Source organism: Mobula birostris, chromosome 13, assembly GCF_030028105.1.
Source record: "Mobula birostris isolate sMobBir1 chromosome 13, sMobBir1.hap1, whole genome shotgun sequence".
Taxonomy (NCBI): Eukaryota; Metazoa; Chordata; class Chondrichthyes; order Myliobatiformes; family Myliobatidae; genus Mobula; species Mobula birostris.
In genome coordinates, this window is record NC_092382.1 from 40,457,451 (window position 1) to 40,470,301 (window position 12,851).

Consider the following 12,851-nt stretch of genomic DNA (forward strand, 5'->3'; position numbering starts at 1 on the left):
AGGTCCCGAAACCAACCCTGACTGTAAAGTTACCCTGTGCAATGGCACAGAAACCATGCCACCCCCAATGCCTTTAATAAGATTTACCTCACCAATGTCAGACTCATCACCAAACTTTAGAATGCTGTCTAATATAAGTGACTGAGAAGCCCCAGTATCTCGAATAATTTTCACTGGTATCAGGGTTGACCCTTCCTTTACTAATACAAACCCATCTGACATAAAATGATCAAATCCCTTCTTCACTCGGTCAGACCTCTCAGTCCTTAACTGAGCCTCAACAAAATGTGGGTTTGTAGGTGCTTCAACAGACTGATCACAGGCATCTGGGACTGCCTCCTTTTCCTTTTTCTTCTTCAGGATGGAACAATTAGCCATCATATGACCAGCTTTCTTACAATAGTAACAAGTAAGACCAGAATATTTCTCCTTCAACTTCTTCCCTTCATCCTTACTCTTGTTAATAGTCCCAGTATTAATTTCTGGTTTACCCTAGTTATTCCTGCTACTCTTTTGGTAGCTGTTATTCAGGGAAAATTTAACCTTATGAGTTAAAGCAAACTGATCTGCTAATCTAGCAGACTTCTGCAAAGTGGCAGCATCCTTTTCATCTAAATATGTCTTTAAGTCATTAGGGACGCATCTTTTGAATTCTTCAACTAAAACTAACTCTTTCAAGCTGTTAAAGTCATCATTTACATTTTATATGTGTGCCAGCGGTCAAAACACACAAACTTCTCATAAGCAAATTCCATACAAGTCTGGTTCAGAGATCTCCTCAAATTTCTAAACTTTTGCCTGTATGCTTCTGGGACCAACTCATAAGCTTTGAGCACAGCCTGTTTCACAATGTCATAATCAGCTGTTTCATCAACTGTCGAAGCAGAATAGGCTTGCTGAGCCTTCCCCTTAATTACACTTTGTAAGAGAATAGGCCAACTCTCTTTTGGCCACTTTAAACTCTGAGCAAAATGCTGAAAGTATTTATCAACCTCTGCCTCATCAAATGGAGGTACCAATTTAACTTCCCGACTGGCCTCAAACTTATCACCAGAGTCTGATGCTAGACCACTTTGCTGCAATCTCTCTATCTTTCCAGCTCAAACAGCCTCTGTCTTTCTGCTTCCTCCTTCTGTTTTTCTGCCTCTCTAGCTTCAAACTGCCTCTGCCTTTCTGCAGCCTCCATCATTATTTTTTTTAACTTGTACGGGAGCTCAAGCTCACTCAGTTTACTTTCAGGAAACACCTCCAACTCCTCCACTTTAAACATACCCTTGGATACACAATGTTCAGTTATTATCCTCTGCCTCTGTGACCTCCTCATTGTCAATTTCACCTTTCCAAGTTTTAACCTTTTAGCAGTACTCAACAGCTCAGTCCTTCTGGCATCCTCTAATGCCTCAGAGGTTGGCGCTTGCAGAAATCTATCAACATCCATTGCTGCTGATTTTTCACCCACAAATAAATCAAAAGGGATTTCCCCAATGAAATTGATAATTAATCAATCAATACGCCCCCGAATTTGTTCATATCCTGGACGCAGGCCCCAATTTTGTTACAAACCATAACGCTTTAGAAATGAACTAGCAGCAGTAGACTACACCTGAAGTCTGGCTTTGATGCTAAAACAACTATCTTTATTAGTATCGACTCATAATATAGTAACTTAAGCAAGATAAACAAAAGTTAACAGAGTTATGTGTGTATATATGTGTGGGTAAATATAACTCCCAAACTATTGAGCTCGGGGGAAACAAGGCTTAGAGTCTTGAGATGGTAAAATATGAAAGTTCAGTTCATCCATGGAATAGGTGATGAGAGAGATATTTGTAATGCAGGGTGAATTTCCAGAGAAGGCAATTATGTCGAATTCCACAGGTCCCATGGTGGTAAAACGAGAGAACAGTCACTGTAGATTTTATCTGTCATCATTCCAAATACACATACGAATTATCACCGAAAGTGACTTGTCACAAGGGGTATCGTCTTCAAGTGAATTACCACACCACACCCAGGCAAGGGTTAACACATAAGTGGTCTTCACAGGATACCTCAAATCAGATCCACTCCTATGGATCAAACGAGGTGACAACCACACATTCGATGTACGCTGAATCGATAATTAACCCACCCTTGTGGGATAGGGAAGTTCTAAACAGTGACCCTTGGCCACTAGTTCCCTGGTTTCGATCCTTCCATTTTTCCTCCTTCGTCTCCGTCTGACTCTGAGTGTCCGTGTCCTCGGTTTAAACTAAACAAGCTGCGAGCGATGTAAAGAAGCGGCAAGTCAGACTGATTCGCCTTCTTAATCTCTCTCTCTCTCTCTCTCTCTTTAAATGACAGTCCACAGCAAACGAAACCTAGAGATTCATAACAACGGCCACTCCCCATTGTGAACTGACTGGTGTGCCAGTAGTTGGGATGACTGAGTGAATCCTTTCCCACATTCTGAGCAGGTAAACGGCTTCTCCCGAGTGTGAACTCGCTGATGACTCTGTAGGTTGGATGACCGAGTGAATCCTTTCCCACATTCTGAGCAGGTGAATGGTTTCTCCCCAGTGTGAACTTGCTGGTGTCTCTGTAGGCTGGATAAGTGAGTGAATCTATTCTCACAGACTGAACAGGTGAACGGCCTCTCCCCAGTGTGAACTCGCTGGTGACTCTGTAGGTTGGATGACTGAGTGAATCTCTTCCCACATTCTGAGCAGGTGAACAGCTTTTCCCCAGTGTGAACTCGCTGGTGTCTCTGTAGGGTGTAAGAGTAAGTGAATCTCTTCCCACATTCTGAGCAGATGAACGGCCTCTCCCCAGTGTGAACTCGCTGATGACTCTGCAGGTGGGATGACTGAGTGAATCTCTTCTCACAGACTGAGCAGGTGAATGGCTTCTCCCCGGTGTGAACTGACTGGTGTGCCAGTAGTTGTGATGACCGAGTGAATCCCTTCCCACATTCTGAGCAGGTGAATGGCCACTCCCCAGTGTGAACTGACTGGTGTGCCAATAGCTGGGTTGACTGAGTAAATCCTTTCCCACATTCTGAGCAGGTGAATGGCCACTCCCCACTGTGAACTGACTGGTGTGCCAATAATTCAGATGACTGAGTGTATCCCTTCCCACATTCTGAGCAGGTGAACAGCTTCTCTCCAGTGTGAACTCGCTGGTGTCTCTGTAGGTGGGATGACTGAGTGAATCCCTTCCCACATTCTGAGCAGGTGAACGGCCTCTCTCCAGTGTGAACTCGCTGATGACTCTGTAGGGTGGATGAGTGAGTGAATCTCTTCCAACAGACTGAGCAGGTGAATGGCTTCTCCCCAGTGTGAACTCGCTGGTGTCTCTGTAGGTTGGATGACTGAGTGAATCCCTTCCCACATTCTAAGCAGGTGAATGGCTTCTCCCCAGTGTGAACTCGCTGATGATTCTGTAGGGTGGATGACAGTGTGAATCTCTTCCCACATTCTGAGCAGGTGAACGGCCTCTCTCCAGTGTGAACTCGCTGATGACTCTGTAGGTGGGATGAATGACTGAATCCCTTTCTACAGACTGAACAGGTGAACGGCTTCTCCCCAGTGTGAACTTGCTGGTGACCCTGTAGGGTGGATGAATCAGTGAATCTTTTCCCACAGACTGAGCAGGTGAATAGCTTCTCCCCGGTGTGAAGTCGATGGTGTCTCTGTAGGGTGGAAGAGTGAGTGAATCTCTTCTCACAGACTGAGCAGGTGAATGGCCTCTCTCCAGTGTGAACTTGCTGATGTACCTTCAGTTTAGATGAGCAAGTGAATCCCTTCCCACAGTCTGAGCAGCTGAACGGCAGCTCCCCGGTGTGAACTCGCTTGTGAGCCATTAGGTCAGATGACTGAGTGAATCCTTCCCCACAAATTTAGCAGATGACCAGCCTTTGCCCAGTGTGAACTGACTGGTGTGTCCACAGGCGGGAAGACTGACTGAATCCTTTCTCACACCCAGAACAGATGAATGGCCTTGTCCCAGTGTGAACTTGCTGATATACCTTCAATTGAGATGACTGAGTGAATCCATTCCCACTGTCTGAGCAGATGAATGGCCTCTCCCCTATGTAAGATGACGGGTGTGCCATTCGATCAGATAACCAAGTGAATCCCTCCCCGCAGTCTGAGCAGGAAGGATGGTTGATTGAATCCCTTGCTCCACTTCTTAAATATCTAGACAGAGACAGCAACACTGGCGTGCCATGCTTGAGATTCCTGGAGACAAATTCCTTCTCATTTTTAACCTGTAAAAAGATTTACAAAATCCATCAGTGTGTGCAGGACAACATTTCAGATGAGATCATTTGATTTGCCAAGGTGTGATCTGACATCTCACTGTTAAAGTGAGTTTCAACCCAAGTTGGAGAGAGAAATCATCTTCTATCTGGGCACAGTGCTGGTATCTGGAATGACCATCTAATTCTCTGATGCTCTTCCTGTCTCAATAAGAATGGGCATTTCTACCATCTCCAATCTGTGACCTGGCTCAGTCTGACTCTCTCCATTGGTATTATTCCCTGTTCCCACTGAGCTGCATGGGTTCCTGGTCCCACAGTAACTGAAACACACTCACGCAAATAGGCTTTCTTGATTGCAGCTGGGATTTTCTTTTATGTATTATTAACTTAAAGTATCACAGTTTTAATGCCATGTAAAAAATTACTGCTGAGATGAATGTTTGGTTCGCCCACATAATTAAAACAAATAATATGGATTGGCCTGACTATGATTGAAATTGAATGCGACGAGCTTTGACATATTACTGGAACCCTGGGACCAGTGAACAACTGACAGCTTCCCCAGTTACTGACCCCCCCAATGGTGGTTACTTAAACAGGACTCCACTCCATTCGAAACCCCAATGCCAGCGGTCCACCCGCTGTGACTCTGTGCTATGACCCTATGGCGTACTCAACTGAGGAAAGCCAATATTATGCACCCCTCGAGGGACAGAAGTTCCCAGTTATGGTGATTGGAGAGGTGAAAGGAAGAGAGGGCAGAGCATTATTGGCCGAAGTTCCGGATTTCCTTTGGCAACAGACAGGACTGGTGGTTCCCCAGACCACCGTTAGGGTTTGCCCTGGGTTCAAGCCAAAGAACCTGGGTTCCTTGCCTACACCTCAATGAATCAAGCCTCCAGCACCCAGGAAGACTGGCAAGACTTGGCCATGGGCCAATTCAGATACTGGAAGGAGTCTGAGGTGAAGACGGGACATCTGGTAAGACATTCTTTTAATATTGACCGAACTCAAGATGTTGTACCCCATCTCTGGGCAACTTCAGGCCAAGAATTCGACCACACCAACTTCCCCCCTGTCTGGATCACCATGAAAGAAGGACAGACTCTCCCATCCATTCCGCAATACCCCCTGAAGCCCGAGGCAACGTCTTATGAGGATGGAAGCTCTTTTGTCAATCCAGCAGGAAAATGATATTCTGGCTATGCGATAGTGACGGACACTGAAATAGTTGAGCAGGCCTCTTTTGAAGCAGCTGTCTCCGCCCAGAAGGCTGAGCTGTTTGCTCTGACTCGTGCCTGTATCCTAGCAACAGATAAAAGTGCGAACGTTTACAGAGACTCCTGTTACGCATTTGGAGTTGTACATGACTACGGGGCTCTCTGGGAACATGGGGATTCCAGAATTCCTCTGGCCACCCCATTAGTAATGCCACCTTTGTAAACAACTTTACTCACAGTTCTACAGCTACCTTGAGTTTTGGCTATTGTTAAATGTGCGGCCCAGATACGCATGTCCGACCAGGTCACTAAAGGCAATGCTTTAGTGGATGAGACAGTGAAAAGTGCGGCACAATCCTCGGTAGTTGTGGTGCCCTCGGGTTCCCGTCAAGCAACGTTCTGTGACTTAAGCAGAACGAGTTTGCCAGACATGTGGGAGGTACGTACTTTTCAGGGGGACACCTCTGAGGAGGAGCGCAAACTGTGTTCCCAGATGGGTGCCAGAAAGACCCTGACCTAGGTTTTTGGATCACCCCAGTGGGGCAGATTTATTTTCCTGCAGAGTTTTTATCAATATTGGTCAATTAAATACATAATTGTACACACCTGGGAAAGGAGGGAATGGTTGGTAACCTGTACCCTGCACACTGGGTACTACTCCCTTGACAGGTGAACATTATTCATGTCTACAAGTTGATTTTATTGAATTGCCTGCACTACATTGCTATAGATATTGCTTAGTTATTATAGATGTGTTTAGTAGGTGGATTGAAGCTATTCCAACTACCAATAATACTACTGTGACTGTTGTGAAGGTATTATTACAGGGAATAACTCTCAGGTATGCTGAGCTCTGACAATGGCCCACACTTTGTGGCGAAAGTAAATGAAGGGCTATGTAATGAACTAGCTATGAAGCAACAATTCCACTGTGTACACCACCCACGGGCTGCTGGCATAGTGGAAACAGCCAATGGCACTCTGGAGAGTAAATTGGCTGAACTAACAGCAGAGACGGGACTCACTTGGTTGAAGGTCCCACCGTCACCCCTATTCCACATGAGGGTTACCCCACAGGGGAAAACAGTGTTGTCACCAGCTGAAATCATTTATGGACGGCCCATGAGGACACCCTGGGGACCAAGACCTTGTGTACCATTGCTCCCAGAAAGTCTACCAGCAAAATTGGATATGCATACTCTGGGGGAAGAGATGGGGAAATATATATGCCAACTAACCAAAATTTTCCAAGCATTACATTCACAGATACAACAGGCTTACAAGGAAGAGAACCACTCTGCAGAGAGGAGTGACTATCCCACCATAGAACCTGCTAATTTTGTCCTGATCAAGAACTGGGATCGAGGGAAACTTGGACCTCGGTGGAGAGGACCATATCTGGAGTTACTGACCACTCCCACGGCTGTGAAACTGAAGGGGCAATCTCGGTGGATACATCAAACAGACAACAAACGTGTTACTGAAGGAACTGAGTAGAAGGACTCTCTTGGACTAAAGGAAAATGTATTGGTTGATAGTGGTGTTCGTGTTTATGTCTTTGAGAGGGCTCACCCCAGCATCCGGGGGCCCCCATGTTAACACCTTTCTGTCACACCTATGCCAAACAGGTAGAAGTAGGGGCCTGCTGGGTTTGTACCGAAATTCCCCAGCATGGTAAAACTATGATTCCAACGTCAGTAATCACGCTCAACCAGACTGAGGAACTCCCAGCCTGGGCTTTCTCAAATATCACCCGGGGAAGTGAGGTGAGGAACTGTGGTCCAGTCAGAGATGACTGTGGCTGTCAGTGTCTTGAGGGATGGTATCTCAGGCCCCCACCAAACAGAACTTCCTGTACTGGGAAACATGCATCCTGGCCATACTTGCAGGTGCCCAACAGCGGAGAGGAATAACTGAGACTGAGCGATTTTGGGTGATCGCTTTTCTCTCCTATGGAGTAGCCAGGAATTCACGAGAGAGAATCAATTTGGCTACAGCACTTGAGGAGCTGGGCACAATACTGCAGAGGCCCTGACAGAAACACAGGCCCAAGTAACAGAAGTATCCACTGAAATGATTGCAATCCGGCAAACAGTCCCACAGAATCGTAAGGCTTTAGATTTTATTCTGGCTGAGAAAAGGGGGAACCTGTACTATTATTGACACAGAATGCTGCACCTATATCCCTGATGACTCTACTAACATTACATCCCTCTCCGAGCACACTGCCAAGGAGACTGACAGCATCAAGGGAGTAGGGCAGGATTTACACGGGTTCACCGAAGGGTCGAAATGGTGGTCTTCGAAGGCCTGTTTGGTAATATGTGGGGTGAGATATTGCATTATGGCCGAATAGTTGTACATATCATTGTTATAATTACTGATGTCTGCTGTTTTTACCCACTGATGAGTCAATGCTGTACTCGTTTGCTTTCTCTGTAAAAGATTACTGCTTTGTTGATCATGTAAAGTGGGAATGATAAAGTATGTAAAAGGGTTAACACTTCGTTAAACAATAGCAGCCTGCTTTTCTGAAAGAAACTGCTGATGATAAACAGATGTGCTGAGCCATGCTGAGCCATATTTCTTCTTGAGGGTAGCTAGCTAGGATTTCAGGATGCTTATCTCCTTGTGTACTCAGGTGTAGAGATAGGACAGCTTCAGTCTGCTCTGTGTGTGAAAACCGTTATGACTACTTTGTAATTTGTCTTTAGGGGCTGTCATGTAGTAAATAACTTTGGCTCCAGCCTGTCTTGTGTGGGGGGTATCTGGACAGATATATCTGTGGTGTAAGGGGAATTGTTAGTCAGTTAGTGGATTGGCCCGGAACAGTCATAGACTGTTCCTGTTTGAGCGAATAACGGAGTAAGCCCCAGGTGCTTGGAAAAACGAGTCTGTTCTTATACGGTCTCTGAGTGACTTTATCCGGATTCGACTTCCACAGAATGGGAGTGGTTTTAAAGGGCTGGGCTGCTGGAAGCACATTACCAGACCTGGAGTGATTGCAACTGGGTCTGACAGAGGCATAACTGCTTCTTCTGGGCACATTCAGTCTCACTCCAACTATTTCCTACCTTCCTTTGTACAGGTATGCAATGTCTAAAGGACCAGTGTTTGAGTAAATGAGACTCACCAAACTTTCTCCTGACTGAAACACTGGATTCTCAAAGTCAGATGGGTTCTCTTCAGTTAATGCTCTCGATCCTCAGGCTGGTTCACTTGTTGCTGTTCCCTCGTGTGAGTTGTGGTTTGCTTCCAGTTGGGGTTCTTCTTCCAATAAATCTCTCACCGTAGGTCTAACTTTAACATGAAAGATAATGAAGCACATTAACAATAAAATGGAGAACCAAACATTTCTGCTTAATATTACTAAGAACAAAACTCACTGAAATTTAAACGCTGAAGTCAAATATAATGATCTCAGTGAACAATCTTTTATTGTTCCTCACACATCACAAAACGATATGGGATAAGAAGGAGTCATCATTCAGTCATGGTAAGACATGAGATGTAGGAACAGAATTAGGTGATTCGATCCATTGAGTCTGCTCCACCACTCAACCATAACTGATTTTTATTCCAACACCATATTCCTGCCTTCCTCCTGTAACCCTAAAGCTACTAAGCAATCATGAATATATTAATCTTTGTCATAAATATACCCAAATGGCAGCCTCAACTGACCTCTGCGGCAACAACTTCCACAGATCAGACGACTTTAGGCCAAAATATTTTCCTCATCTCAGTTTTAAAGGGACGCATATCTATTCTGAGACTGTGCTGTCACATCAGACTCTCTGTCTAATGGGGACATCCTCTCCATATCCATTGTATCCAGGCTTTTCAGCATTCAGTAGGTTTACTTAACCATACATCCCTCCACCACCCCCACCGTCCCTCTGAACTCCATTGAGCACAGGTTCTGAACCATAAAATGCTCCTCATACATAAAACTGATCATTCCTTAGATTATTCTTGTAAACCTCATTAGCAACAACTGCACAAAACACATTTCCAGGAATAACAGACAGATTGGTACCTGTATAATTTACAGGGAAAAGTTGTGCTTTCTTTACTGTTCTACTGTCACAGAACAAGGCATTTGCATTCCCAGATTAAAACAGGTCCATTTCAGGAAATATAAACCAGTCCAGGGTGAATGTAACAAAAAGAAACTGGAATTACCAGAAACGCTCAGCAGGTAAGGAACAGCTGCGGGGAGAGGAACAAACATTACAATTCAGGTTAATAATATTTTGTCAGAATGACGTCAAACATTTTCTGTTTTTAGTGCAGATCTCCAGCAACTCGAGATTCTCTCAGATTTCCACCAAGTGACAGACAGGTGACAGTGAGGGGGGATATTTCCAAACACAGTTTGAACACCAGACTCACGGGTCTATTTCCACTGTTGTACACACAGACCAGCCCATTTACTCATAGCCTCTCCCTGTGAGGATGGAATGGGAACTCATCCTCTCCTCAGATTAGCAGTCATTGCTTCCAAAGGAACTCCAGAAACAAACATCTGATCCCAGACCAGAAATACTCACTCAAAACCTCATAAGCCCAAGCAGCTCGATCCCCGGGTCCATTTTACCTGGATCAAAAAGTGTGATATCCCAGGACCCAAACTCAGAGTCACACAGCTGAATCTGCCACTCACCAACACTGAGAGTCTCACACATCATCCCCACGTTTCACACTGGGTGGCGCAATCCGGGATTTCCCCACAACCAATGTCCAGCTGCTCGAAATTTCTGCTTCACTGCAGAAGGATGACCATCCAGCCCCATCAGTAGAAGCACTAACCAGTGTCAAAGCAAAAACACCGAGAGATTCATATGCCTGGAATGTAGATCACAGGATTATAGCCCAAGCACCAACTCTCCCAGTACGCTTTGCTGCCAGTAAAATGCTGCAGTGTGTCAGCCAGTCACAGTTCAAAAACTAGCACCTCCGCACCAATGCACAACAGAACCGGTACCTGATGACCCTCTGGCATTCTAGCTAATAAAAACTGATTCTGGAAATAACATAGCGAGGCCAAAGTTGTAAATGAACACTTCACAATAAAAACAAGGGTTAGAAGAAAGATTGCTGATATATAATATTGAGGTGGTGAGATACAGGGTGGACCAAGGTTGATCTAGATGGTTTATGTACATCACTGAAGCTGGGGGGTGGGGGGGGGGGGGTTGGGGATTAGGAGACTGGACAGAGGTTGAACAAGATGGGCAGGGGATGAGCAGATGGAACCAGGTGGGAGAAGGGATCAAGGACAATCACTGATGGTCCTCCAGCAATACACAGATACTGAATTAATAGTAGCGTAGTCATAGTCATACTTTATTGATCCCGGGAGAAATTGGTTTTCGCTACAGTTGCACCATAAATAATAAATAGTAATAGAACCATAAAAAGTTAAATAGTAATATGTAAATTATGCCAGTAAATTATGAAATAAGTCCAGGACCAGCCTATTGTCTCAGGGTGTCTGACCCTCCAAGGGAGGAGTTGTAAAGTTTGATGGCCACAGGCAGGAATGACTTCCTATGACGCTCTGTGTTGCATCTTGGTGGAATTACAATAGTAAATACTACTGTATAAAATGACAAAGTTAGAACAAAGAACAAGAACTTTGCCATATATCCTTTGATCCTCACCAATTTTTTATCAATACACCATAGAAAATTTCCAATCCAGACACTTCACATCTTTGCGTGGTAACTACTCTGCCTATGACTGTGAGGGACTGCGGGGACCTTGGGATACAGATCAGCACATCACAGAAACCATTCTCCCCCCTAGACTTCCCAATCCTCCTGTAAAGCAGACAGTGAAATCAAAGATCCCCATAACCTGGGTCGTTCTCCTTCCTCACCCTCCCCAGTCCGGGAGAAGACACGACAGCCATAAAGCTCAAAGGACAAATGTGAGGAGCCTCAGGAAGAGAGGCGACTTGGGGGAAGTCAACGGGACTCAGGGGCCAACATCAGACTCCCCCAACACAACAAGGAGGAAACATCACCATCCATCCGGGAATTATTTAAGACGCCAAGTGATCTTGCGTCACAAAGCGGAAGGCGGGGCAGATCTGCGGTAAAAAGCCTCACGTGAGCAGTTGGCGGGAGTTCCATTTCAATTCTGCAGAAATAGACAGCCTGGTCTCCTGGTTTGGATCGTTCAATGCAGATTAAGTGAAGTCGACACATTTCTGACGAGCCCAGATAATTGGAAAATAAATGAGTTCTGGCCTCACGGCCAACATCAGATCTCCCCGCTCGGGATCGGTCTCAATACTCACTGATGGGAAAGTGATATCTTCCGCCCGCAGACAGTGATCTCGATCCAGGCGGTGAGAATCCTTTACCAATCCCGCAGACGACTCACTTCAGCACTGAGCGGAAAGGCGAACACCGTCCATCTGGAGACTGTGAGCAGGCGCGGAGTGATTGTTGCGTCATCCGGAGGGCGGGGCCTCGGGAACAGACGCGCAGCTGCTGCCTGTCTGCGGTTAAACGGGAGGGGCGAACGGGATCACGTGACCCGTGGGGGCGGAGACTCCAGCTACCCGCCACTCTGTGGAAAGAAACAAACTTGTGTTATGTACCATCAGTAATAGACCACAAACTCAATTTTAATGTCAACTACTGTCTTTATTAGTATATAGAAAATTAAACTAACTTCTCACTGAAACAGAAGTTAACAGTGTTATGCGTTTGTGCCTCCCACACTGTCAAGTTTAGGAACAAGTACTTAAAGTTTCAAGATGGTAAATTTCAGTTATCCACGGACTGGGGAAATTTGTAAATCCACATTAAAATACAACGAGGAAGTAATCACGAAGAATTTCACTGGTTCCGCGCTGGGAGAACGAAGCAACAGTCGCAGGAGATTTTCAGTCACCGAGTCGTATTCCAGAATCCACGAAGAGATTGTACAAGATGACAGTCACAGGAATATTCTTTAGAACAAGTGGTTGCTACACAACACCCGAATCCATGCAAGTGTTAACGAAAGTGATCGCCACAGGAAAACTCCAACAGTCCACTTCTGGATCAAAACAGCGACAGTCACACATTCAATATGCACTGCGTGCCGCTCCTTCACCCAGTCCTTATTGGCACAGGAAGAGTATCAAACTTTTACCCATTACTTTAGCAAACTGCAGCTTGCAGTCCGCTGGTCCTCCAACTGTCTTTTGTTCTCTCTCTCTCTCTCTCTCTCTCTCTCTCTGCTCCTCTGCTCCAGCAGTCAGTGTAGTGACGTCATACTCCCGCCTCCTGCAGGCTCTCTTAAAGTAACACCCACAGCAAAATGAAACCTGTGATCTCGTAACACTTGCCGCTCACATCTCATCTCACCTTAAGTGTATTAGACATTTC

General features: G+C 45.4%; 1 protein-coding gene across 4 annotated transcripts; it reads right to left on the reverse strand.

Annotated features, from left to right (window-relative positions):
* Nucleotides 1–1,495: 1,495 nt before the first annotated feature.
* On the reverse strand, nt 1,496–11,933 carry LOC140207556 (uncharacterized). 4 transcript variants are annotated; one of them, XM_072276096.1, is made up of 4 exons: nt 11,771–11,933; nt 9,503–9,675; nt 8,597–8,759; nt 1,496–4,249 (listed from the first exon to the last, which is right to left on the reverse strand). In XM_072276096.1, the coding sequence occupies exon 4, from the start codon at nt 3,839–3,841 to the stop codon at nt 2,369–2,371; it is 1,473 nt and encodes a 490-aa protein (XP_072132197.1). In that variant the 5' UTR covers nt 3,842–4,249; nt 8,597–8,759; nt 9,503–9,675; nt 11,771–11,933; the 3' UTR covers nt 1,496–2,368. The 4 variants fall into 4 exon arrangements, with proteins under 4 accessions (XP_072132197.1, XP_072132196.1, XP_072132198.1 ...); XM_072276095.1 differs by having other exon boundaries at nt 8,597–8,763; XM_072276097.1 differs by lacking the exon at nt 9,503–9,675 and having other exon boundaries at nt 11,771–11,931.
* Nucleotides 11,934–12,851: the final 918 nt, after the last annotated feature.

Coding starts and splice junctions, on each gene's coding strand:
- LOC140207556 (XM_072276096.1), bottom strand. CDS start 3,841: ATGGCTCACAAGCGAGTTCACACCGGGGAGCTGCCGTTCAGCTGCTCA.